The sequence below is a fragment of the Pongo abelii genome, chromosome 10 (assembly GCF_028885655.2).
Source record: "Pongo abelii isolate AG06213 chromosome 10, NHGRI_mPonAbe1-v2.0_pri, whole genome shotgun sequence".
Taxonomy (NCBI): domain Eukaryota; kingdom Metazoa; phylum Chordata; class Mammalia; order Primates; family Hominidae; genus Pongo; species Pongo abelii.
Genome location: NC_071995.2, coordinates 81162733 through 81190528, shown reverse-complemented (window position 1 = coordinate 81190528; position 27796 = coordinate 81162733). Strand labels below are relative to the sequence as shown.

The following is a 27796-nucleotide window of genomic DNA, read 5'->3' as shown; positions in this document are numbered from 1 at the left end:
GAAATTAAAGCCTGCTCCAGCAATTGGCATAAGTAACGAGGAGCTGAATGTTAATCACCAAGACAATGGGAAAAATGTCTCCAGGGCATGTCAGAGACCTTTGTGGCAGCTCCTCCCATCACAGGCCCGGAGGTTTAGAAGGAAAAAGTGGTTTTGTGAGTCCAGCCCAGGGTCCCTGTGCTGTGTGCAGCCTAGGAAGTTGGTGTCCTATGTCCTAGCCCCCTCCAGCCATGACTAAAACGACCCAAGGTACAGCTGGAGGCTGTTGCTTCAGTGGGTGGAAGCCCCATGCCTTGGCAGCTTCCCATGTGGTGTTGAGCCTGCAGGTGCACGGAAATCAAGAATTAAGGTTTGGGAACCTCCACCTAGATTTCAGAAGATGTATGTAAATGCCTGGATGACCAGGCAAAAGTTTGTTGCATGGGTGGACCCCTCATGAAGGACCTCTGCTAGGGCAGTGCAGAAGAGAAATGTGGGGTCAGAGTCCCCATACAGAGTCCCCACTGGGGCTCCACCTGGAGCTGTGAGAAGAGGGCCACAGTCGTCCACACCCCAGAATGGTAGATCCACTGACAGCTTGCACCATGCACCTAGAAAGGCCACAAACACACAACACCAGCCCATGAAAGCAGCCAAGAAGAGGGCTACACCCTGCAAAGTCACGGGGGTGGAGCTGCCCAAGACCACAGGAACCTACATATTGCATCAGCATGACCTGGATGTGAGACACAGATTCAAAGGAGATCATTATGGAGCTTTAGGATTTGACTGCCACGGCAAGGCGTGGTGGCTCATGCCTGTAATCCCAGCACTCTGGGAGGCTGAGGAGGGCGGATCACGGGCTCAGGAGATTGAGACCATCCTGGCTAACACAGTGAAACTCCATCTCTACTAAAAATACAAAAAATTTGCTGGGCATGGTGACATATGCCTGTAGTCCCAGCTACTTGGGAGGCTGAGGCAGGAGAATTGCTTGAACTAGGGAGGTGGAGGTTGCAGTGAGCCAAGATCATGCCACTGCATTCCAGCCTGGGTGACAGAGGGAGACTCTGTCTCAAAAAAAAAAAAAAAAAAAATTGACCACCCCACTGGATTTTGGACTTCTGTGAGCCTGTAGCCACTTTGTTTTGGACAATTTTTCCCATGTGGAATGGCTGTATTTACCTAATGCTTGTATCCTCATTTTATCTAGGAAGTAACTAACTTGCTTTTGATTTTAAAGGCTCATAGGTGGAAGGGAAATGCCTTGTCTCAGATGAGACTTTGGACTGTGAACTTTTAAGTTAATGCTGAAATGAGTTAAGACTTTGGGAGACTGTTGGGAAGGCATGATTGGTTTTGAAATGTGAAGACATGAGATTTGGGAGGGGCCAGGGGCAGAATGGTATGGTTTGGCTCTGTGTCCCCACTCAAATCTCATCTTGTAGCTCCCATAATTCCCACATATTGTGGAAGGGACCTGGTGAGGGATAACTGAATCATGTTGGCGGGTCTTTCCCATGCTGTTCTCGTGATGGTGGGTAAGTCTCATGAGATACGATGGTTTTAAAAACGGGAGTTCCCCTGCACAAGCAGTTTCTCTCTCTCTCTCTCTCTCTTTGCCTGCTAACATCTATGTAAGATGTGACTTGCTCCTCTTTGCCTTCCGCCATGATTTTGTGGCCTCCCCAGCCATGTGGAACTATAAGTCCATTAAACCTCTTTCTTTTGTAAATTGCCCAGTCTTGGGAATGTCTTTATCAGCAGCCTGAAAATGGATTAATACACTGAGTGTCTTTACAATGGGGAATTCTGACAAAAACTACCTCAAGCCAGGTTATCAAGGTTAGCATAAACAATGATAAGTCACATCGCTAACAGATATCCTTGATATGATGAGGATGATAATTTACCTCTGGTGGTTTTCCTCCCAAACCCCATAATCTAAGTCTAATCATGACAAAATATCAGCCAAATACCAACTGAGGAACATTCTACAAAATATATGACCTTTACTCCTCAAAATTGTCAAGGTCATCATAATAAAAATAAGTTTGAGAAACTGTCACAGCAAGAGGAGCCTAAGGAGATGTGACTACTAAATGTAACATAGTTTCCTAAATGGGATCCTGGAACAACAGAAGGACATTAAGGAAAAACTAAAGAAATCTGGAAAAAATATGGATTTTAGTTAATAACAATATATCTATGTTGGCACATTAATTGTGACAACTGTATCATACTACTGTATTATATTAATAATAGGGGAAACTGAGTGTGGGTATATGAGAACTCTCTGTACTAACTTCAATTCTGTAATCAAACTATTCTAAAATAAATATTTATTAAAAATTAATTGCATTAAAAAGTCTATCAGAAGTGCCATAAAATTATAGCCTTTGTTTTATCTGAGTTAAAAATACATAGGTGCCTTATATTTTTTTATGTTAGAATAGTTTGCAACACAAATAAATTCATAAGATAAAACTTAAAAAAAGATTATGACTCAAACTGCTAAATGTGGAGGGTGAGAGCATTCCAGTTAAAGGAAAAATCTCAAAGTCATAACTGCTTCCTTTGATGTATTATTCTGTATAGGATATAAGTAACAACATTTGCCAGAGATATGTGAGGAAAAGATTTTAAATACTGGAATCACCAAATGCTGTTTCTATTTGAGAAATGGAAAATAATTACAATTTGCTTAAGATCACAAATTAATAAAGTCAATTTCCTCTTTCAAACTTATGGCTAAAGTTTTGTAAGCATAAAAAAAAGTTGTTTTTGGTTTTTTTTTTAACTAGTATTCTGAAAATTACATATACATCCTTAAATGCATTATAACATTATCAACTGGTAGTTCAACTCTTTTCTTTTGGATTCATCTAGACAAATGGCTATTTTCTGCATAGCTCTAGCCTCGATGTTAATAAGAAATCTTTCTCTTTCAAAATGTTGACCTCATTGGCACTTCCATCCTGATTTCCTGGAGCTCTCCTATTATCTCCATACACCCATCATACCAATCATAGAGAAGAGCAATGAATCACATTCTTTTTTAGTAAATTTTCCAATGCTAAACACTGACAGCACACTTGACAGTAATAAATTACTGAGTAAGCAACAGCTCAGGTGTTCTGTCACCAACTCAAGGTCTCTCAGTTTACCAGGTAAATAGTAGTTTCTTCCACTTATGTTTATTTCTAAAACTTTTGTATTCTGCATGACTGCTCCCTTTCAGTTTGGTATCTTATAAAATTCTCCAAAGTACATTTGGCAGAATACTGTTATCTTGGGATAAATGGATTCAACTTGAAAAAACCTGTTCCATATGATGAATAAGCTAAATAGGGCTTTAAATACAAAGAAGACTTTCAGAGCCATTAATGGATACAATATATACATATTTTTAGAATGAAATATAGTATGTATCTTTCCTCACACTAATTTGACTACTGGATTTTTTTTTCATAGGACATCTAGAAGTATTATATTATGTGGAATACATTTTGGAAATGGATTTTGTACATTTTAGGAATATTGCTTTGATAATTCCTAACAAAGCAATAATGGCAGTAGTAAAATAATGGCAGTAGTTAAATCTTCTTGGCATTCTTAAATTTCAGCATATTTGAAATTCTTCTTTTTATTCTTACTTGAAAGCAATCCTTGCTGTGTAGCATTACTTGTTGAGTCAGCTTTGCTAATGTTTACAGTCAAAGCAAATGTATAAAGGCAAAAATGCAATTACATATGCTTACATAAATATAGACATATATAACTATATATAAAAATATTATAGTTCTCTCTCTATATATATGTATATATACATATATATATACACACACACACACAGTCAAGGCAAATGTATAAAGGCATAGTTATATACGCCTATATAAATATAGACGTATATAACTATATATATAGAGGGAGAGAGAGAGAGAGAGGAAGCGAGAGAGAGAGAGGGAGAGGGAGAGGGAGAGAGAGAGAAGTATCAAGATGGTGAGGGAGTCAGGATGGAAGAGTCCTCTTCCATATCAGCAGAGATAGAGTGGAGTGATTACCACTTTGGCAAATGTGTACCCTAGGTAGAAAAGGGGAAGACAGACACCCTCAGGAAAACATCTTGAGCCAAAGCAATAGATTGAAACTTAATCCTTTACTTCTGCTGATGTAACCTCTTTGAGATATACAAGGAAATCTTACAACATAAGGTCATAGGCTTCGGATCAAGTAATTTTCTGCTTTAAGTGAGTAAATTTCTGATTCAAGCAGACAGAAAGTCTATTTCTCTTTTAGCTATTGCTATTTCATCTCAAAAGATGAGAAATAGAAAAACCTATAAAATAGATGGTATCTTCAGGTTTCATCTTTCAGAGACAAAAATTTCTTAGTGATGTTACATCTAAAAACCACAATACTTATTTATCCATTATATGACATCATTATATATGGCTTTATACAACAGTCAGTGCCCTGTGTAAACTCTATGCCATACAGCTAATGTCAAACTGACAAAAGAGTCCTACTTACACATGAGGCATTCTGCATATTGAGGTCCTCTACCACAGGTACTGTTATTGCCATGCAGACTGAATTACACTATATGCTCAAGAATGTACCTCATCCTGTCACTTTTGACAAAGAGCCTCAATTATGTTGTACAAATGAGAGTCCTGCAATTTTAAGCCTTTTAAAAGAATTATGCCTTCCACTGTGAGAAGAAATCAATTACTAGGCAGGTAAGTGCTCAGGTGCTCTGGCTCCAATCCAACATTCTACCAGTTAAATGTTTACCAGATAAAGGTCAAGCCAGTTCACTCAGGTCTCCCATGCCCTTCAACCTCACCCCTTTCAGTGTGGAGTATCATAATGGTTCCTTCAAAACTTCACATTTGAGGAAAACTATATACATCACATTTAAATTAAAAACTCAGCTGTAAACTCCACTATCACTATTTTCTATCACACATAACAAATACTTAAATCCTTTTTACCAGTAGCTATGTTAAAATTCTTTTCATTTAAAAATATACACAGCAAATGCATTTCCCTTTCAGAACTGTACTAGAAGAAAAATCTAAAAACTGAATGAAGGTTTCTTTTGAAAATGTTTTTATGCATTTTGAAGTCAGGCATTTATGTACATGAGGTACCACATATGTATATTTTAGCATAATAGCCAAAAAGCTAAAGAGCAATTTTAAAGGGCTGGTGTGGTGGCTCACAACTGTAATACCAGTGCCTTGGGGGATTCAAGGAAGGAGGACAGCTTGAGCCAAGGAGGTGTGGACCACTACACTCCAGCTCGGGTGACAGAGCAAGACCCTGTCTCAAAAACAAACAAACAAAGCAATTTAAATAGTACTGCTTTCAGAAAACAGGAGGGAGCCACCTCACAAAACAATCCACCTTATATGTAATATTTAATTCTTCATAAGGTGAAGAAAACAAGAGGTGAGGATTTATTTAATATATCAAGGGATATATGAAATGAATAAGAAGCTCAGAACTTGGGAAAAATGTGAAGCTGACCCCAGAATTAACTGTGTTTGAAGCAAGTACAATTCTACTAAAAACTAAGGATACACTCTATAGCTCCGCAGGCTTCATGCTTCAGGTTGCTGAGCCTCATGGGCCTCAAATGTAATATAGGTAAACATAAAGGGAAATCACAAAAACCTTATGAACTTGTGAACATGTTCATGGCCAAGCAGGTTTTGAACCAATTTATGAGTCTGCAAAAATGAAGACTTTCACATCTTAGAACAGATGTGGCATCGTTTATGTGCATATGTGTGTGTGTGTGTGTGTGTGTGTGTGTGTGTGTATAACCAAATGCCACAAGGAAAAAATACAATTTCCTTTTGTAAAAGCATTGGCCCAACTACTTGAGAAGAAATACGTTTGTTTCTAAAAATGTATATTGTCTGTACCATCACTCCTAAGAGAAAACATAGGCTTAGACCAGATGCTGTTTTAACAAGGCGCCATACTCAAATGTTCTACTTGATATATTATTAGAAAAAAATTATCAAGCAAAGAAAACATAAAGCATAAATTAAAAACAGTTTAACTCATGTTAAAATGTTTTTATGCTTTATTATGTGATAGGAGAGTCAATATGATGTAGCAGAAAGAATAACGAGCTGGAAGCTATGAAGTCAAGTATCATAGAGTATCAATGGGGCTTATTTAACAAATGAAAGCTATAAAATGGGGGGTGGGGGATGGAATCTTCCAAGTGGTATGGGATCCTGTGCCTATAATAAAAATTAAAGGGTAAGGTAATACAATGAATGTACCTACATAATTGTGCTTTCTGAAACAAAAACGATTTCCACCAGTCACTAGTATGGTACACTGACTTTTATTGTGAATTTCACCGAAATAAAATACACGGAGGCCAAGGGAATGCTGTTAGTCTGTGTATCACCACTGCTTATTAGACAGAAAGAGACAAAGTTCAGGCTCAACAAAAATGTGTACCCAATGCAAGTTTTTATACAGGACTGCTTTTTTTTTTTTTTTTTTAAGTTCTCTAACAAAGCCAAGCTATATTTAAAAAACATGTCACTTCATCTATATGCCTCCAGTAATATGGAATATCAGAGTACTAGGGATTATGAGGGCTTGAGCCAGCTGGCTATTTAAATTGCATTAAATGACGACGATAGATCAAATACAGAAACCAAACAGACAAGTTAAATAACAACAATAAAATGTGTGAGACGGGCACAGTAGCTCACGCCTGTTGTAATCCTATCACTTTGGGAGGCCGAGGTGGGCAGATGACTTGAGACGAGCCTGGCCAACATGGCGGAACCACAGCTTTACTAAAATTATCCGGGCGTGGTAGCGGGCACCTGTAGTCCCAGCTACTTCAGAGGCTGAGGCACGAGAATTGCTTGAACCCGACAGGCGGAGGTTCCAGTGAGCCAAGATCGTGCCACTGCACTCCAGCCTGGGGCGATAGAGCGAGACCCTGTCTCAAAAAATATAAAAAATAAAATTTTAAAAATGTGTGGACCCCTGGGGAGTTAATAAAGAAATTACAAATGGGCTTAGCTAGCAGGAACAGTAACAGGGGTACAGGGCAAATGTTATAAGAAACAAGGTCAACCCCAAACGGCTCACTAGCACCCAAGCACCCTGTTACACACACGCTGCTCACAGCACCCCCTGGACCCAAGCATCCTGTCTGCAAGCATTCAGCCTAAAGCAGCACAACCTTATAAAACTCCCCTCTAGCCCCTGCCTCTTTGCAAATAGCAGACAGCCTCCCCTCCGCTGTCTTGCCCATTGCTTCCTTGCAATGTATCTCCCCCGTTTCTCTAAATAAATCTGTCTTTCTAAACTCATTAATGTCTTGGTAAATTCCTTTACCACCTGCACGTCAGCCTCAGAGAGTCGTGAACTATGACAAAATGTGTTACCTTAAAAGCAATATACAATTGACCCTTGAACAATGTGAGGGTTAGAGCGGCCAACCTTCATGCAAGTGAAAATGTACATATAAATTTTGACTCCTCCAAACTTAACTACTAATAGCTTGTGTTTGTGTGCATAAATTTTGATAAATTGTAACTTTTTATAAATAGACGTGTATATCTTATGGCAGTAAATGATGGACTAGTATCTACATATATTTTATGTATTTATGACACATCTAACTTTAGAAAAAGTTATTCAATATATCTAAGCTACGAAGTTTGTCTGCCTGTTTTTTTAAATTGTTGCAAATCTCCAAAAATTTTTCCAATGTTTTTATTGAAAAAAAAAAAAAAAAACCGTGTATAAGTAGACCTGCACAGTTCAAACTTGTGTTGTTCAAGGGTCAACTAATCTTATTTATTTCTAAATAAATAAATAAAAAGCTGGCTTGGAGCAGTGGCTCACACCTATAACCCCAGGTTATAGGTTATAGGTTATGGGAGGCCGAGGTGGGCGGATCATGAGGTCAGGAGTTCGAGACCAGCCTGGGCAATATGGTGAAACCCCGTCTCTACTAAAAATACAAAAATTAGCCGGGCGTGGTGGCACGCACCTGTTGTCTCAGGTATTCGGGAGGCTGAGGCAGAAGAATCGCTTGAATCCGGGAGGTGGAGGTTGCAGTGAGCCGAGATCACGCCACTGCACTCCAGCCTGGGTGACAGAGTGAGACTCCATCTCAAAAATAAATAAATAAATAATAAAAAACAAAGCAGCACATATATGTAGATATAGCTGAAATTATCTCATGTGGCCTTTAATGCCAAAGAATTTGAGTATTTTAATTTTTATTGCTCCTGAGACTATCAGGCAAAAGAAATAGCTCTAATGATGATTTCTACTAAGTGACATACAAAAGTAGAATCAAAGCCTGAGAGATTTTGGAGATTCCTGTGTCACTTAGTGAGAGCAAGTAGAATAATCATAAGACTGATACTAGAAAACAAATGCATATTTGGAGTGGAAGGGAGATCCTTAAAAATGAACTATCAGATTCATTATGCTTCAGAGTAAAAATAATACAACGATAACTCTATTAGCTCCAGACTGATAAATCATAACGTTTAGGTAGAGCAACTTCATATAAAGACTTAGCTGAATATATTGTAGTGATTAAACTTCCTTCTATATTTTCATCCAATATTTCAGTAGCATGATATATGTGATATTATGTCTTCCCTTTTTCATAGAATAAATTTAGCAACTTGAATTATATATATCCATAATAATTATTCAATCAGATTAACAGGAAAAATTACCATTTGTTCCGAACTAGCTCCAATCTAAACATGTCTGTGCAGTAATTACAATAAACAAACAAACAAACAAAAAAACCCAAATATTGGTCAGCTTCCAAAATGGAAGTAACTCTTCTCTGGAGAGGGTCAAATGAATGAAAAAGAAGTCTTAGCTCTAAATAATAATAGCAAAAGGCCCATGGAAACACACTGCATTACATTTCCAGATAAACTACACTGACGCCATTTTAGCCTGGGGTATGAGACTTTTCTGTGGAACCTCCACTACTTCCACAACTGGAGTTTTATGTAGCCTAATTAACTTTGGCTAGACACAGAAGTCTGGCTCAGTGCTCTCAGGCCGTAGCCAAAATAAAGGTTTTCTGTATCAGGAATTACTGTCAGAGTCTCCAATATCCTTCCTTCTCTCCTACTAACCTGAATCTGGAAAATAAGCTAACAGCCAAGTAACTTTTACTACAATTTAAGTCAATATTAATTTTATTGGCTCACAAAACTGAAAAATATTTGGCTTAAATAAAAAGGACAAAAAGAAACGAAGTAAGCATGTGCACACAACTACAGAACCCACACAACTTTAGAAACAGCTATAAAACCATCTGAAATACCGTATTAATGGAAATGTTATTCCTTCTTTTCTCTCTTAATGCACACCCAATTTTAAATTCATGGCATTTGCCCTAGGTAACAAAGTTCAAACAAGGAATAAATCACAATTTTAAGCAGAGCAATTCAAACTCATCTTGTGTTTAGTATTTTAATTGGACATGACATTGGTATGAAATTTCCATATTTTAAAGAGATGTCACTTGGGTCCAACTATATTTAAACATGGAGGCTACAATGACTCTAATACAAAACTATTCCCCAGGATACCCCAAAATTTTTGTATTAGAAGTATAATGTAGGATCTAAAACTGTCAGTAGCCTAAAACTGAAGTCTTATGTTCATGACCTATCATGCCTAATAATAAAATTCTGTTTAACCACTCAAATTAAACTAGTATCCAAAGACAGTTTCTAAAAATAACTTATAAAAAGAGGATGGAGGGATAAGTAGTTATTGAGTAACTAAATAACTTGTAACTTATTAAGTAACTAAGTAGTCAAGTTACTTTTCCAATCTCCAATCAGTTTAATCACATACACCAAATGGGAAAAAAACTCCACACTTAAAATTATTTAATGTGGAGAGAAAATTAATGACAGTTCAGAAAACCTTGAAGTTATATTCAATTCTACTGTTTAGTAGTGAAATGACTTTTGGGGATGTTCCTCAAACCTTTGAAGCTCAGATTCTTCATTTATAAAAAGGGGATAATACTCCCTAAGGGTTGTTATCAAGCTTCTATTAAATATCACATGTCAAGCACAGGCACTGAAGAGACGCACGCCCCTCTTGTGCCCATCTCCCCATCTAGGATTTTGGAAGATTACTGTGTGTTCACTCTAGAATCATGCCACCCTCATTCATTTTTTTTCAGCACAGATCACTGAGGATTAAAGCAATATCTAGCTTGAAGAAATAAGTCTCAATATATGTGTTGACCAAATGAAGAGATTAATGAGGGAATGAGTACTGGGGGGGAGGGAGGCAACAAAAACATTTAAAAGCCATGGCCCCAGCCCTTAAATAACTTATAAAGGAAAAGGCACATGGGTACAGGGATAGTAACTAATACATTGAAATGGCAGGTACTGAAGAAATAAAAAGTAAAGACTCACCCCCTGCCCCATATCTAGTGTCAAAAGACAGACACATATGTATGTGTCATTCTATTTGGAAGTGCCCTACTATGAAGATACTGAGACCGGTACTAATGAAGTATAGAGAAAAAACAAAAAAGTAACTGCTTAAGAAAGTCAGGCAAGACTTCACAGAAGAAATAAAATCTGAACAGGCAAAGAGAGGAAAAGGACATTTTTGGCAGAAAAATAAAAGAGGATTTGATCTATAGAATGTGCCAAAGCATTCTGGGAAACCTTAAATCCGTTTGAACTTTTCTAAATTCTGTAAATATTACACAAATTCTTAAAGAAAAACTTAAAAAAAAGTACTGAGTGAATCATTCCGCTGACTGTAATAAAAGTACTAATAATCAATATTTTTCTAATATATCTTGTAAACATATAAGTCTTATATAAAATCCTACTCTCCAGTCTAAGTCTAATATAGTTGCATTTCATTTTTACGTATTTTCCCTACGGCCAGTTTTGATTAAAGAGTGAAAACACCACTCAATTTCTATTCCTCTTCTCTTGAGACTAGCAGCCAATTCCATTTTATAATATATTTAAAGCATTCAGAAGTCAAAATGTGTGGTATTTTCTACCTTTGCAAATTCTATGTTAAGCCAGTGGGCTGTTACCAGGCCAAGAAACCCCAAATTAGACAAAAGCTATCCATAGGGATCAGAAATTTGCCAAATGTCATAATTTAGAAAGAAGCTGTTAAAGATGGTTGTGGGGTTTTGGCACTGTGAGTTTAAGCCATTCCATAATAGGGTTTGTATTTCATTTAATCAGCAAGTCGGAAACTAAAAAAGTCTTGGTGGGGGGGATTAAAAATTTGGATTGTAGTATAGGAGTCTTTCCTTTCCTTCCATATGGTTTGGTAAATTAAAACTTCTAAATCTGAAAAAAAAAAAAAAAAAAGCCTCCTGAAAAGAATAAAACAGCCTTTAAAATCATATTTTTGGTACAGGAAGCCTAAGTATTCAGGCTTGAAAAAATTTTTTAGAAAGGTCACATGGTTTCTATATCCAGTGCCATGGTCTAAGCATATACAGAATCATGGAAATTTAAGTTTAATTTTTTTTTCTTTTCTAACTTTTTTTGGGGCGAGGGTGCAGGTGGGCAATGAATCAAACATCTGAAACTTACAGATTTTTTTTAAAACGTGGCCATTTATCAATCTAGTTTAGGTATATTAATTTAATACTTATGTGGAGCTGTGTGAATCACCACACATCACACAGAATCATCAGTACAGAAATGGGAAAAGGTTTTCTTAGGGTAAAACAACTTTTCCCAGGTGATTAAACTAGAAGTATCTGTAAACAGCAGAAATAGAGACGGTAATCTTCAATTCTTAGTTATTGTTCTTTCCCTTCCTTTGTTCTTTCTCTGCCATTTGGACCCCATATTGATTTCTTTCATAATTCCCTCATTTACATTCTTTTATGTCCCCATTTTTTGTTTGCATATAAGAAGATTTCATTACCTTCATTCTCCTATCTTCCAAATGAAAATCATGTTGCTATCATATCTTTAAATTCTATAAGCTCTTTCTTGCTTTTTTGGTTTGTTTTTTTCATGATATTCTGCTTCATAAAACACTATATGTTTGTATCTCTTTCTAAGGATTATTATTCTTTTAAAGATTTCTTCTGTTTCCTTAGAGTTCCTTCTCCTAATAATTTATTTTAGTTCCAGTCTTTTTAATTTGTGTCTTTCCTGATATGATTGATGATCCTTGGTTACCCACTGATGTTTAAGAATGAGTTAATTAATAAAAGCTGAATCGAATTCCTAAGGCACAGACAGGCATTCTAGATGGAATAGATTCACTGTGCTGTGTCTGGTTTGGGAGCCAGTCATTTATAGGAGACCTCTAAATGTAGGTATTTGAAAACCTTTTCCTTACTGTGATTTAGTTTCCCTGGATCAAAATTCAACAATTTCTTGAGAGGTAAGGTGTAAGCAAAAAGGGTGGGCTGAAGGAAAGGGGGTAAACTCTGTGTTGCTGGTATTCTGCATGGGATAGGGGAGGGGTATTAAGGATCTGAGTACTCCATGGGAAGACCCTCAATCAGTCCTCTTTTCACTCCCCTCCTCATCCTGCCTTCAACTGTGCAAGCTGTTCTTGAATCCTGAACTTCTCTTTATTTACTTGTTCTACCTCTTAAGGGCCCCTTTCCCTTGCCTTGAAGGCAGGTGCCTAGTTGCTGGCATTTGTGGGCAAAGGGGAGAGACCTGAATACTCCATTCATTGGCTGCAATTTACTACTCCATTTTATGTCCCTTAACTGACTCTTTTCTGTGTCAGCTGCCTCCATGTCTTGAGCCTCTCCAGGTTTCTTTGACGTCAGCCAGATTTCTTTTCATTGTGATCCCATTCCAAAGTTTATTTAGATTTTCATTTCCTTCTCCCAGGCAAGTCAGTTATAATACTTCCAACTGCCTTCTGAGTTGCAAAAATCAGCTGTAATCTCTTATCCATTGAAATCTCTCTTCCCATTCCTATTGTTCCTGTATAGTATTCCCTTAATATTTTACTCATTAAAAGCTTAGTCTGATTTGCCCACATTATCACCAATTTCTCTGCCCAGTACTTTTAGGCACCTCACTCCAGCATTCCTTCTAGATTTGTGTTCTTTTGAAGAACATGTCCAGTAACTTCTTCAGCAAAAGTTTTTAGTAGACTAAATTTTATTTAATTTATTGGCTTGGGAATTCCAGGCTTATGTAGGTAAATTCAAAACCAAAAGCTTGGTAAAGGAAGGACAGGAGCAACAAATTCCCAGCAGATTTGTTCACTCTCCATCCAGATCCCATTCTGAGATAGGCAAACATTCACGCTGCCTTCTTATACTTGTGGACAAACTTATGTTGTCCTTTCAAGGCAGGTATGAATTTCCCTGCCTTATTTAGGCATTTAATTCCTGCTCTTCCCTTGGCCCAAAGCGTTGTTTCCTATTCTAGAAATAATGAAAACCAACAAACAAAAACCACCTTCTCACTGGTTTCCACAATCAGTAAATAATCCCAGATAAGCTGCAGGACCAGCCTGCTGTTCACTGCTCTGGTATTCAGTTACCACTTCATTTCTAGCTCCTAGGAACTTCTCTTACTATTCATGCTCAGTTTAGTGTTAAAAACATATCTGTTATATTTTATTAAGTAGATCTAAATATTTTTAGTGGGATGTTTTCTGGTTACTTTGTCTACCTATATGATTTCTTTCTTTCTTTTTTTTTTTTTTTTTTTGAGATGGAGTCTCACTCTGTTGCCCAGGCTGGAGTGTAGTGGCATGACCTCGGCTCACTGCAACTTTGGCCTTCTGGGTTCAAGCGATTTTCCTGCCTCAGCCTCCTGAGTAGCTGGGATAACAGGGACTAACAGGGACGCATTACTAATACTAATTAGCCCTTGGCTAATTTTTGTATTTTTAGTAGAGACGGAGTTTCGCCGTGTTGGCCAGGCTGGTCTTGAACTCCTGACCTCCGGTGATCTGCCTGCCTCAGCCTCCTACATGATTTCTTGAAGAGTATTTTAGTGGAATTTTAGAATGGATATTTGACAATTGTAAGTGTTATCTACCATCTTCTGTGGAAAGTAAAATGTTATTATTTTTGAAGTAACACAAAAATACTTTTCAATGAATTCACTTAGGAATCACCTTCCTGATCATTTGCTCTATGTTTTTCTAATATTCATTTATTTTTATTAATATCGAAGAGAGATTAGGTACTATAACTAAAATAATACAGATATTTGATTCAGACTAGGATTGAAGCCTAGTTCTATCACTTATTATCTATGTGAGCTCAGAAAACTTAAACTTTTAAACTATTTACTATTGTGTAAAATAAAGACATTACTATTACTTTGAAATATATGAAATTACCATTTTTATAGGTCATAGTGGTACAATACTAGTAATTTTTTATGCTCCATACTCATGTCACTTTCATGGAATGGTGGCCTCCAAGGGTGCTTGTCACATAGTAAGAGGCCATCGGATAGCCTCACTTCTCTTACAAAATGATTTCAATTAGAAGGAATTTCAGCACACAGAATTTTATACAATGTTGGCTATTTACAAGAATCAGATTTAGTTCTAAGTATAGCCAATTGGGGGCTAACACTGGTTTGTAGAACATATTTATGCAAATATCATTATTAGAACAAATTCATTATGTAATTCCATATTTGGGATTCTCCATTTATATTTTTCAAAGTTACATCAAGGATTATGGCATCTCACATCTGTTTGTTTTGTTTTTTTAATTTTTTAATTCTTTTAAAAATTTTCTGTAGGTGCATAATAGGTGTATATATTTATGCGATACAGAAGATGTTTTGATACAGGGATGATACGGACATCTCACATCTTATCTAGACCAAGATGTAAGATACAGACATCTCACATCTTATCTAGACCAAACCTCATAGGCAAAGTAACACATTTTTCTATATTTTCTGTACAGGGTTCAAAGTTAGTATCATCACCATTACATCCCTAATAGCTGAGATAACTGGCTGTAAAACAGTACTTCAAACCCCATCTATCCCAGTCTGCGTGGAGAAAACCAAGTTTTAAAGACCAAGGAAGGCAGTTACTCACTGTTAGAGCTAGCAGCTTCCCATAGGTGAGATGAGCAGGGATGTGGTCAGTCTTGGATCTCAGTGATTCCATATACCAATGCTCTGCTTCGGGGAGTTTGCTTAAACGCATATATGCTTCACCTGGAAAGAGAATTAATCATGAAGATCAAAGGGAAGATACAGCTTTTCCACATTATTTGCAACAGCATCAGCAGCATCATCATCATCATCATCATCATACTGCGTGGAATTTCAGATGCTGTGGGAAGTACTTTCATTCCCAAAGAAGTCATCATGATTCCCATTTTACAGATGAAACATCATGTGTTTGGAAAATGAAGTAAAACGGCTCAAGTAAAAAATTTAATAAGTAGTAAAGCTTTGATTTTTAACATAGAACATCTGATTCCCAGACATACGTCTTTATCATCATTTCTTTTCCTTTTTGAGAGCTATGTTTGTTCTTTATTCTTTTGTTATTTTTTATTCATATTCATTTATTCCTTTAGAAATTCAAGTATTTATAGAATAACCAAGTGGAAAGCCTTATAAAGGAACTATAAGAAAAAAGTGTGAGATCCTATCCACAAATGACTTACCTTTTTGAGAAAGAGTAACTGAAAGAGTTAAAAATATATTTAGATTAAACACTGCTGCTAATTTTTTTAAAGTAACTGAATTTTATATGTTAACAAGTAAATTAAGGCCAGGATAGGGGGCTCATGCCTGTAATCTCAGCACTTTGGGAGGCCAAGGCAGGCAGATAGCTTGAGTCTAGGAGTTAGAGACCAGCCTGGGCAACATGGTGAAACTCCATCTCTGAAAAAAAATTAGGTGGGCGTGGTGTCATGCGCCTGTAGACTCAGCTACTCAGGAGGCTGAGGCAGGAGGATCACCCGAGTGGGGGAGATCAAGGCTACAGTGAGCCCTGATCGCACTACTGCACTCAAGCCTGGGTGAAAGAGTGAGACCCTGTCTCAAACAATAAAATTATTTTAATTAAATAAAATTATGATTAATAAAATTAACTAAGTAAATAAAATTTACCAGTTTCATTTGGAAAATCCAATAAACAGACGACAATTATCAAGCATGCCCAGCACTACATACAACATGAGTGTGAGGCATTTTGGCCACGAGTCATTACTCTAATAATATATATTTTAGCTACCAAACAGCATTTCACTAACAGCAGAGCAGGATAAAAAAGTTGGAAATAAAGCCAAAAGTATACCAGCTGCCTATGAATTATCATTCTCCTTTCCCTTATATGATTATATGGTGAACAAAATATTCAACTGATGCAAAAATTGTATTTTAAGATAATTTATATATTTAAGTTAAATATTGTAGTTTTACTAAGCACTGCAAATGTAGAGACACTACTCGGTTTCTGAGACTAAGAAGTAAACTGGTAACTTGCATTATTTTCCAGACAGACCTTTATATATAAGCATAAGTAATCATAATCATGACAGCTTTTTCTTTTAGAGGCATAATCAGAGGCTTTTTGTAAATGAATTACCCACATTGGATGTACATTTTTTGCTTCAAAGGAAGAACTCATTCCTTTTTGTTTTAATCATATTCAACTTGTATTACTATGGTATTGTAAATACGAATATGTTTGATGAAGTGAATTGGTTTGAGTCTCTTGATCCTTTGAATACCCTTTGCTTTGCTGGATAGTGAAAAATATTGGTGACAAATAATACATAGTACGCATAAAAATATACATTTTTTACCCACTCACACATATCTATGTGTTTCTAGTTCGATGAACAATCCTTAAACTATATTATCATAAAAATGATAGTTGAAAAATGTTTGATTTTTTTCCCGCAAAGTTTAAAACATATCTGCACTAAGAAGTTGGTGAAATTAAATTATATGTCTAAGGAAAGACAAAAGAAATACTGAAGCAAAGATGAAAGACTGGAATAAAATACACAAAAATGCTTGTAGTTGTTAAAATGATAGATTAGAAATTGTTTTTTCAATTTCCATAAATTTCTATAATAATTTTATTGTTTTTATTTTCATATCTCTATAAAAACTAACACGCTGTCAGATGGATTTTTTCTTGCCATATTGAACTAACAAATGTTTCCAAATAAAGGAAATAATAATTTGTATTAGGAAAAGTGAATCACTTCATATTAAAACAACACTATATATAATTTATATAACAGAAAAGATACACAAACCCTAAAATACTGAAAGATGTAAAGCAATTAATGATAAAACATATCCATATATTTATCTCTTAAATGGATTATAAAGCTAGATGGAATATGGGCCTAAATTACAGGCCCTATACAAAATCAACCTGAAATGCACTTTGGCTCTTCAAGTGCTTACAGGCCAGTTTAAAAAAGTTGTACAACCATTGTATTTAATATAGCTTCCACTTTTCATATAAAAATTTAATTGATTTTTAGAATAACAGTAGGTCTTCTGTACAGAAAAAGAGTGTGAAGATAACCCCAATTCCTGAGCACTTTTGAAACAGAAATCTTCATTATTTTGTTAATATCTAAAATTTATTTCAGAAAGTATACCTTGCTTTTTTTTCCAAGTCAGAAAGCTATCATTACTAAAATCTATTTTAAATATTATTAATTTGCTCAATAATTAATGACTGGTCCATGTTTTTCAGTAAGAACTCCTAAGCAACTTAATAATTTGTAAAGCTTTGAGATAAGAAAATATTAAAGGGCTAGAAATGAGTAATGTAATATATCATGAATCTTGGCAAGTATATGAAAACTGATAAATAGCCTACTCTGGTACCACTTATTACAACTTTGAAGAACTTCATGTAACCATTCATTGTGCCTCAATAATAACAATGATGACTATGATATATTAATTGAGTGTTTACTATGGATTACAGTAACAAGTTACAGGTGACAAATATCTGACTTATGTTCACCCACTCCTCTTACTCCACACATTTGGGCATGTACAATTTTTTCTCACTTAGCCTCCCGAAGTGGCCTTAACACCTTGCCCCACTCAACCACTACCAATTGATCAAAGCAGGTTTGCAAGATGAAACAGCTTTTCAATTTCTTTAATAGTTGCTTTATAAACGTATCTCATTGCTTACCAAGGAACGTCACTATTTGGATTTTATAGATGGAAAAAACTGAGCAGCAGTGTGGCTAGATTATACACGCAAAATCATGAATATGTAACATGGTAAAACTGCAATTGAAACTCAGGACTACCTGACCTTAACTCATTGCCTTCACCGGCTAATAGAAAATAGTCATAAACTTTCCAAATCCCCAGCTCAGGTGAGAATTATGCTCTCTGTTTCTCACTCATAGAAAATTATTTTCTAGCTTGTGATACATCAGCCAGCCCATTCATTTCACTTTGCCTTGGGCTTATCTATTGAATTAAGAGAATAAGGAAGAGCAATGGTAATCTATGACTGACCTTTAAAACTGCTTTCTACGCATATGTAATTCAATTCTTAAGAGGGAAATACGTGACACTTTAGTTCTAAGTCTAGAATATGTACTTTAGTTCTAAGGCTAACTTAACACAAAAAGGGTGTATATAAATGGTAATAAAATCAAGATGCAAAACCTAAAATAAAAAAAAAAAGATTGTGAATAAATTAATTATATTAAAAAAGGTAACTCAATAAAGATTTAAGCAACAAACACTATAAGAACAAGTACTTGCTATATTCCTGACACTGGCAAGGTTAAGAGCTTTACATTTCTCATTTCCAATCCCCGTTAGAGGGTGGAATACCCATTTTATGAATGAAGACAAAGGCTCAGGAATGATCAGTGACTTGCACAAGGACAGTTAATAATCCTATCCTAAAATGATTAAATGGCTTCCCAGTGCATCAAGCTGCCTGCAATATAAAATTTATTATTTACTGAGTACCTATTAACATCTTAAATATAATATTTTCTACCTTTACATTATCCCTACACTGTTATTATCAGTCTCATTTTACAAATGAACTGAATATGCTTCAGAGAGCTTAACAAACTCACTCAAGATTTAAAAAAAAAAAAAAAAAGCAAATGTCAAATTCAGGATTCAGATTAGAGTTTTCTCTGGCTCTTTCCATTACACCATTCTACACAAATACTATCAGAAGTCTTCAGAGAGGGAATAAAATATTTAATAACTGGAAAAAGTACTGTAAGTGCATTTAGTTTCAGGACAGAGGGGTATATATGGGATCCTACAAGCTTGGCTGAAGTGCTGAAATCATAAAAATTCCATAAAGGAAATGGCTACAGGAAAAGAAAGTTCAATAAATTCAATAAGGAAGGAAACGAAGACACTTGGTCAGGAATAGGACAGGGAATAAAGGTTAAGTCATATTCTCTGGTACCGTAATTTTTTTAACTTACAATAATAGAAAAAAATGTTTATGGTGCCCAGGAGGAAAGAAACAACGATGACTATTTTCCTTTCTCATTCTGTAAGAAATGACATAAAAAAGGTACTTTCATAAGAATGAGAAGATTTGCTGTGTGATGATAGAATGATCAGGTTCATCACCCAGATTTATTTCCAATTCACTCACAGACAAAAGGAATTTGGATGTCTCCAGGCTGGCTTCAGGCAGACATAAACCAGTTTCAGATGTAGAACAAATAATGTCACTCTCTCTCCCTAAAAAGCCCCAGGTCTAAATAACCCAGGCAAAGGCTAACTCCTTAAGGAAAGAATGTTGGGTTGTTGATGATGTAATAGTCTACATCTCACTGACTCTTATGTTTCAAATTACTGGACAGCTCCTGCTTACAGATAAAGAATAGAGCATGTAGTGGGAATTATTATTAAGACAGTATAGATTTCCTAATTTTTAAAGAAACTTATGTGACCACTGTTAAGAAAAGAAAAGTAACTATCCCTTCCTCAACTCCTACAGTAATTGTTAAATGCCTTCTTAAAAAACTCTTGAACATATATCTTGCACATCAATCCAGGTTAACCAACATGAACAATGCATATGATGGTATACATAAAGGTTAAGTAGATTATCATTTGTTCCTACTTACAATCTAGTGACAAAGAAATAATTTATCGGTGTTCCCCAAAGTTTGCTTGTAGGTGCAAATGAAACAAAAACAACAAAAATCTTTTGAAAAATGTGGTATGTATGAATTTGATTTAATCTGTGTTAAAAATGTGGTAACATAGACATTGTGCTTCAGAATGAAGAAAAATATTAAGTGAGTGATACCTCAGATAGTAAGTGGCTATGAGCAAAATTATGACACTGATAGAGTGATGTGTACGTGACTGACATACGGACAACAACAAATTGCATATACCAAGCTATAACTAAAAAAATTATACAAGTTTTAGAACTTTCTTTATTAAAAAGCTGCCAGACAAGCTCATGGGCGGAAAAGCCTATTTTTCTAAAGGACTCACACAAATTATAATTTTTTTTTTCTAGTCTCTAAAGAACAGGGACACTTACAAAATGGTCCCAACTGATTTCTAGCAGGCTTCCAGCCCCTAATACACTGAAAGCATCTTATTGCCAGTACTGCTAATTTTAGGATGCATTGCTGGAAAAGCAGGCATTTGTATCTTAATCTACCTAATTTCTAGTCTCTCCATGGAGTTTGAGAACTTAGCTGGTTGCTAAGGTAGTCATTCCATTTTTAAGTAATGCTTATTTTCCTTCTAAGATATCAAGTTTATTTTTGGTGGTTTTTATAATGAATTTATTTTATGTACTGGTCATTTTTCTTTTAATGAGCACTTTTAGCAATTTTAAGGTTTGCTATGATAAGTTCCCTTTTATAGGTTACTTTTAATTTGTTCCTTAGGAACTAATTTGGCAACATAATTTTAAAATAAGTTCACTTTAATTAATTGACTGATGAACTTGGTTTATCTACCTATTGAAATTATTCATAATTATGATCCAGCACTGAGTTATGAATTACATACCAAAATAACAAGACGGTTATAGAACATCAAGATTTAACTCAAATAAGACTACCTCAAGACATGTCATAATCAAATTCCCAAAGGTCAAAGATAAAGAAAGGATCCTAAAAGCAGCAAGAGAAAATAAACAAATAACATACAATGGAGCTCTAATATGTGACGCAGCAGACTTTTCAGTGGAGGCTGGGAGTGGCACAACATATTTAAAGTGCTGAAGGAAAACAAACAAACAAATTTGTATCCTAGAATAGTAGATCCAGTGAAAATATCCTTCAAACATGAAGGTGAAATAGACTGTCCCAGACAAAATCTGAGGCATTTAATCAATACCAGACTTGTCTTACAAGAAATGCTAAAGGGAGTCCTTCAATCTGAAAGAAAATGACCTTTATAAGCAATAAGAAATCATTTGAAAGTACAAAACTCACTGGTAGTAGTAAGTATGAAGAAAAACACAGAATATTATAAAATTGCAATTGTGGTACATAATTAGGTGGTAGATAATTACTCATATCTTGAGTTGAAAGACTGAAAAATGAACCAATCAAAACAAATAACTACAACAACTATTCAAGACATGCACAGTATAAGACATAAACAGAAAGAATTAAAAGTTAAAAAGCAGGAGGGTGAAATTTAAAGTGTAGAGTTATTCATTTTCTATTTTCTTATTAATCTTTTTATCTCAGTGATAAGTTGTCATCAGTTTAAAATAATGGGTTATGAAATATTATTATTTGCAAGATTCATTATAACCTCAAACTAAAATCATATAAAAGATATACAAAAAATAAAAAGCAAGAAATTAAAACATACAACCAGAGAAAATCACCTTCACCAAAAGACAGGAAGGAAGAAAGAAGACCACAAAATGACCAGCAAACAACAAAATGGCAAGAGTAAATCATTATTTATAAATAATAATATTGAATATAAATGGACTAAATTCTCCAATAAAAACATTGAATGGCTGAATAAAAAGAAAAAAAAGACCTAACAATCTGTTGCATACAAGAAACACACTTTACCTATAAAGACACACATAGACTGAAAATAAAGGGATGGAAAAAAGATATTCCATGCAAATGGAAAGCAAAAAAGAGCAGGAGTAGTTACACTTAACACCAGATAAAACAGATTTCAAGACAAAAACTATAAAAAGAGACAAGGAAGGTCATTATATAACGATACATGTGTCAATTCAGCAAGAGGATATAACAATTGTAAATATATATGCACCCAACTCTGGAGAACCCAGATATATAAACCAAGTATTATTAGGGCTAGAGAGATAGACCCCAATGCAATAATAGCTGAAGGCTTCAAACCTAATTTTCTGCATTGGGCAGATCATCCAAATAGAAAGTCAACAAAGAAAGACGACTTAATTGGCACTATAGAGCAAATGGATCTAATAGATATTTAAAGAACATTTCTTGCAATGGCTGCAGAATACACTTTTTTCACCTCAGCACATGGATCATTTTCAAGAATAGACCATATATTATGCCACAAAGCAGTCTTAGAAAAACTAAAAAAACCTTAAATTATATCAAGTATATTCTCTGATCACAATGGAATAAAACTAGAAATCAATAACGAGAGAAATTTTGAAAACTTCACACACACACACACACGGAAATTAAATATACATACCAAAATAGTATTTTAGATGGCTTGGTTTTGAATTCTCATTTTGCCATTAATAACTGTATGTTTTAGAAAAATGAGTGATTTCAAAGGTCCTCAGTTTTATCATTTACAACATGAAGGGCTAAGAATAAATAACTCCATAATCTCCAAAATGGATAATCATTTGTAGGTTTACCAGTGCTCAGATATTTATATACATTCATTTCATAAAGAGGTAAAAATATCCTAGTTGGTTTAAAATATCCTGTCTCATTCTTAATTTTTAGTTGATCTATTCAAGATTGGCTGCATCTAGATCAAGTCTTGGTTATTCCATTTAATAGTTATAACTCTGTTTTCTAATTATAAACATTATACCTGTTCATTGAAGAAAGTCTGAAAGATCATAATTTTATAAGACTGAAAGAATTATATCACCCATAGACAGCCACTGGCAGATTTTTATGTGTTTTCCAAGAATTTGAATTACATATTGAAAAAAATCAATTATATAGTAAAATATTTTGCTAGTTTTAAGCATCTAGGTTCCTTCCAGTGTTTTGTTATTTTAAATAAAACTATGCCAATTTTCCCAAAATTCAGTTTTCTCATTTAAAATCAGTATTCAGTTTGTTGTCTATTCAAATTCCCCTCCCAACATTTTATGTAAGTACTGTGCTTCCACAATTATCATTGTATTTTTTAATTATCTTTTTAAAACACATCTCTTATTATAACTTCAAATGTATAGAAAGAGAATTCTTGGACTATCTTTTACACAAAATATTATTAAAGTATCTTTTATACACAAAACATTTTCTACATCATGGAGGTATATATCATTTTCTAATTATATAGTTTCATTATTAAAATGAACTATGTATTCCACATGAAATATACTTTGCTATGTGGTACGAGACAAGTATCTGATGTTATTCTTTCCCAAACATTTACTCAATTGTCTAGATCAACTATTATACAAATTTCCTTCCCTGACCAATATTTAATTTTACATTTATTATCTACAACAACCTTAAATAATTTGTTATTATTTCCAGGGTCTCCACTTTGTCCTATTGGTCTGGTTTTCTTTTCTCATGGGTACAATATCGCTCTAATCACTTCATCTAATATCTGAGTATCTAGTAGAACAAACAAGTCTTATCCTTTATTATTCGTTAAGACTTTCTTGGCTATATTTTACTGTTTTAGAATCACTTTGTCAAGTTTTTGATAAAATTCTTTTCAGAATGTTTATCGCTATTAAATTAAAATCTACAAATAAATTTGAGAAAAAGAGAATTTTCACAAAATTGAGTTTCCCCATTTGAGAATAGTATTCAATTCTTGATTGATTCAAACTCCCTCTCCCACTTTTTATGTACTTACGGAACCTAGCTAGGTAAGCAATTATAATCTTTCTACTACAAAACTAGACTATGAGATGCATGGAAGCAGACACACAATCTTTTATATATTTTTCTGTCTTCAAACTAAGTCCAGAAAGCTTTGGCTCCAGAGAGTCCTCGATAAATAGCTGACAAATAACTGATCACATTATGTATCTACTTGAATTTAGACGTTACATTTTTTTACTAAGTATGCCCTTGAAGAGAAATTTCCAGATAATTCTTTTTTTCTAGAACCTGCAGTCCGATGAAGCTGTATGACATAAGGGTGATTATATTAAGAGTTTAACTTGCTGTAATTTTAATCATCATTTTTTACTTCACAGTGTTTAGAAGCATTAGAAACACTACTAGAAACATTAGCGGGTCTGCCTTTTAAAAATGCATTTATGCTACAAACCTGGTGTAACTTTTAGCAGTCAAATTTTGTGAATCTTTCGTATCTCCATCCCAATATTTTTGTCATCTTATTCTTATAAAAATAACACCCTCTAGTTGCCCCAGATATATTGCTTCTGATTGGAAATCCTTTAGTGGCTACAGTACAGTAGTATTGAAAGTAAAATGTAATATTATCCAAGTCTTAATTTGAGAAAAGTTAGGAAAAGGTTCAATATACAACTCTTTTCCTACAGCATTAAACTTAGGGGAAACTCTTGAAGTCTGAAAGTGCAGTTTTAAAGCAAACACAGGAAATACAGAGAAAAAAATATGTGTTTCATTAAGGAATAACACCAATTGTTAAGAAGTAGGTTAAACTTCAGTGAAACTTTTACAAGTTCCTAATTTCTAATATAAGGTCATATAGCAGAAAGTCTGATGTTCCATCAAACTTCAACTTGAAAAAAAGCCAGAAGTCTGTGTAAATATTTATCTATTTGCAACTAGGGATCCTGAAGTTCTCCAGGCTAATCAATTTCCTTTATATTTTCACGGAAATAAATCACTAAAATAATCCACAAAAGTCAAAGCCAATTCTATTAAATGCTCAGAATTTTCAAAAAGTATAGAGTGAGATTGTGTGTGTGCATGCACACTTGTGAGTGTGGTGTGTGTGCATCTTCACGAGTATGTTGGGAGAGGTGAGGATCTTTTCCCCAAAAATATAATATTGTCTTCAGGAAAATTAAAATGGAATAAATAAAATGGCTTAATAAAACAGATAATTAGTAAACACTAAAAACATGCAAAGAAGTGCTAAATTGCATTTTTTTTTTTTTTTTTAAAAAAAGAAAGGTTTATACCAGAGAAAGGAAAAAAGAATGCGTGAATACTGTACTAGCCTGGAAAGAACAAATGAAAATAGTATTCAGAGAAATAGGAGTTGTATAGCTGCAGGAAAACAATAAAAGAAAAAGCACTCTCCTATGAGTCAAAAGAGTGTAATGGAAGGCTTTTCAACTCCACACAGATCTTTTTAGGAATACATTTCATGTGTACTCCTGAGTCAAGCACTATATCTCCATAATAGGCAATGAATTATTTATTTATATTATAAATTGCTATATTAATGTTAATTACTAAGGCATAGCACACATTGAAAAATTCATCCAACTTTTAATGAATACTTGAGAATAAGATTCTATAATAATCCACAAAAATCCCGTTCCCATAATTAACATGTTGGCAAAAATAATGCATTCCGGAACAAAACTCTGCATGTTCTATTTCCATTCTTTGTTTAATTTGAATATGGCAACAGTTATTGCTTCTCAGCCTTTTGGCTAAGACCAAGTGAATATGGTGATGGCTTCTATCAGTGTAGATAAAATTAAAACTAAATGACAGCTCATTGGAAGAGTTAAAAGAGATTTTTATGTAGAAAACAATTTTCCCTTACTTATTAGGAAAATCAGACTTGAGTACACAGCAAAATACATACAATTAGTAATGTACTGAATTTTCAACTTAATTTATATTTCATGTGTTAAGGCTCTGAACACAGTACCCCAAAATATGGCACTTTGGCATGCTAAATGCTTTGAACTAAAAGATATTCGGCCGACAAAGCCTTCTAGTATCTATCATGGAAACAAAGCCTTTCTGAACTCCTTCTGTCCTCCTGTCTCCCACCTCTCTGTCTTCCCTGAAAGAAGTCATAGATAGATACTCTTCCCCTAAGTGAATCACAGAAATTAGAACTCTTCTCCCCCACAGCAGGGCATAAAATCTAGAAAGGTCACTCTCCCTCTCTCCCATCTCCCTTGAAGATCCTCATTCCAAACGGGTGCTGCACTATACCTTGAGGGAAGGAATGCTACAAAGGGAGGCCGAAAAGAATCTGAACAGACAAGTCTTGCTGGGGTTCGCCACTCAGTGGATTACACTAGATTATACCCTTTTGTCCAATCACATTTCTACAAGGCTGTCCATGCTTCATCAAACCTATGCATGAAATAGATGGTTTTCTCTAGGTCTTTCATCTTCATTTCTGAAGCCTCCTCTGTCATGTAACTTTGATTAAATACATTCATTATGCTTTTGTCAAGTTAACCTGTCTTGTTCTAGGAGTCTTGGCCATGACCCTTATGATGACTGAGGATAGGTATCACATCTTTCTACCCCTACAGTTGCCTATTCTAAATATGTGCAAGAATATCTTCTCATTTCCTTGACATTGATTTTCAAGATTGTATCCTTCACACAAAATTATCTTCTTCCACATGACTATGTCTATTTCATCTAACTGATGTTATTGTCAGCATCATTTAGAATGTTAAGATTTTGAAATCCAATTAATGAATTTTCCAGGTGTAACATAAAATCACAATTTTCTAAATGAAATCCAACATGTATTTGCTACTGAGTAAAAGTTTTACTCCACATGTATTGTCCCAATTAAAGATTACAATACATACTTTTTTTTTTCATTTATTTATATTAAAGTCTCAGAAAACAGTTGTGTGTGTCCATGGGTGTGGGTGTGTAGAGATGGAGTCTCTCCATGTTGACCAGGCTGGTCTCGAACTCCTGGGCTCAAGCAATCCTCTCACCTCAGCCTCCCATGGTGCTGGGATTACAGGCATGAAACACCGTGCCCAGCCTTAAAACAGATTTTTTTGAACAGAACACATTGAAACTATTTGGGAATCAGAGAATAAGGAGGATATAATTAGGTATTAATTTGAGTATATTCGTACCCTTATAATTCAATTTAAATATAAAGTTTCTAAGCTTTGATCTTTTTCTTTACCACAAAACTGGCAGGAGGATGAATTAATGTAACAGGTGGGCTCTTGTGGTTTTAATAGCAATGAAATATAATCAACTGTCTCATATCATATTTCCAGGAAAGCAAGTGGCATTTAGACCTACACATGATCCTTAGGCAATCCTACTATAGGCATTAAAGTGTTCAAACTCCCCGTAGGGGCAATATATCTTCTGGCCCTGGGTTTAATTGAAACTTTAAACAAAATATATTACCTACTTAATGCAGCTGAACTGGATGCTAGCCTTTGTAGTGTACAGACTAATGCCTAGCAAATTAGCGTCTGTAACCATAGTACATAATGTAGAGCTTATATACAGTGTAAAATGTAGAAAAATATATTTTAAAAACTGCACTTCTTTAATGAGAAACTTTTAGGAGAAAAAATTATAGTTTTTGCTCATAAATTTTATATATTCATTATTTTTGATACATAGGCAAACATTCATGATTTCCTTATCTTGTTGACTATATAATCTTCAAAGTATACTTCCAAAATCTCTCAAGTCTATATTTTGCCTTTCTGGATGGTG

At 34.8% G+C, this 27796-nt stretch overlaps 1 protein-coding gene across 4 annotated transcripts in view; it reads right to left on the bottom strand.

Moving 5' to 3' along the window:
- Positions 1-27796, bottom strand: part of TMTC2 (transmembrane O-mannosyltransferase targeting cadherins 2) — a 455354-nt gene that overhangs the window by 141887 nt on the left and 285671 nt on the right. For 3 of the 4 annotated variants that reach the window (XM_002823551.6, XM_054527439.2, XM_054527441.2), the window contains one exon: positions 15079-15200. In XM_002823551.6, the coding sequence (XP_002823597.1) occupies positions 15079-15200 (122 nt within the window). Of the gene's footprint in view, positions 1-6330; positions 6965-8026; positions 8149-15078; positions 15201-27796 lie in introns of those variants that run through there. The other variant, XM_054527438.2, reaches the window with a different exon arrangement.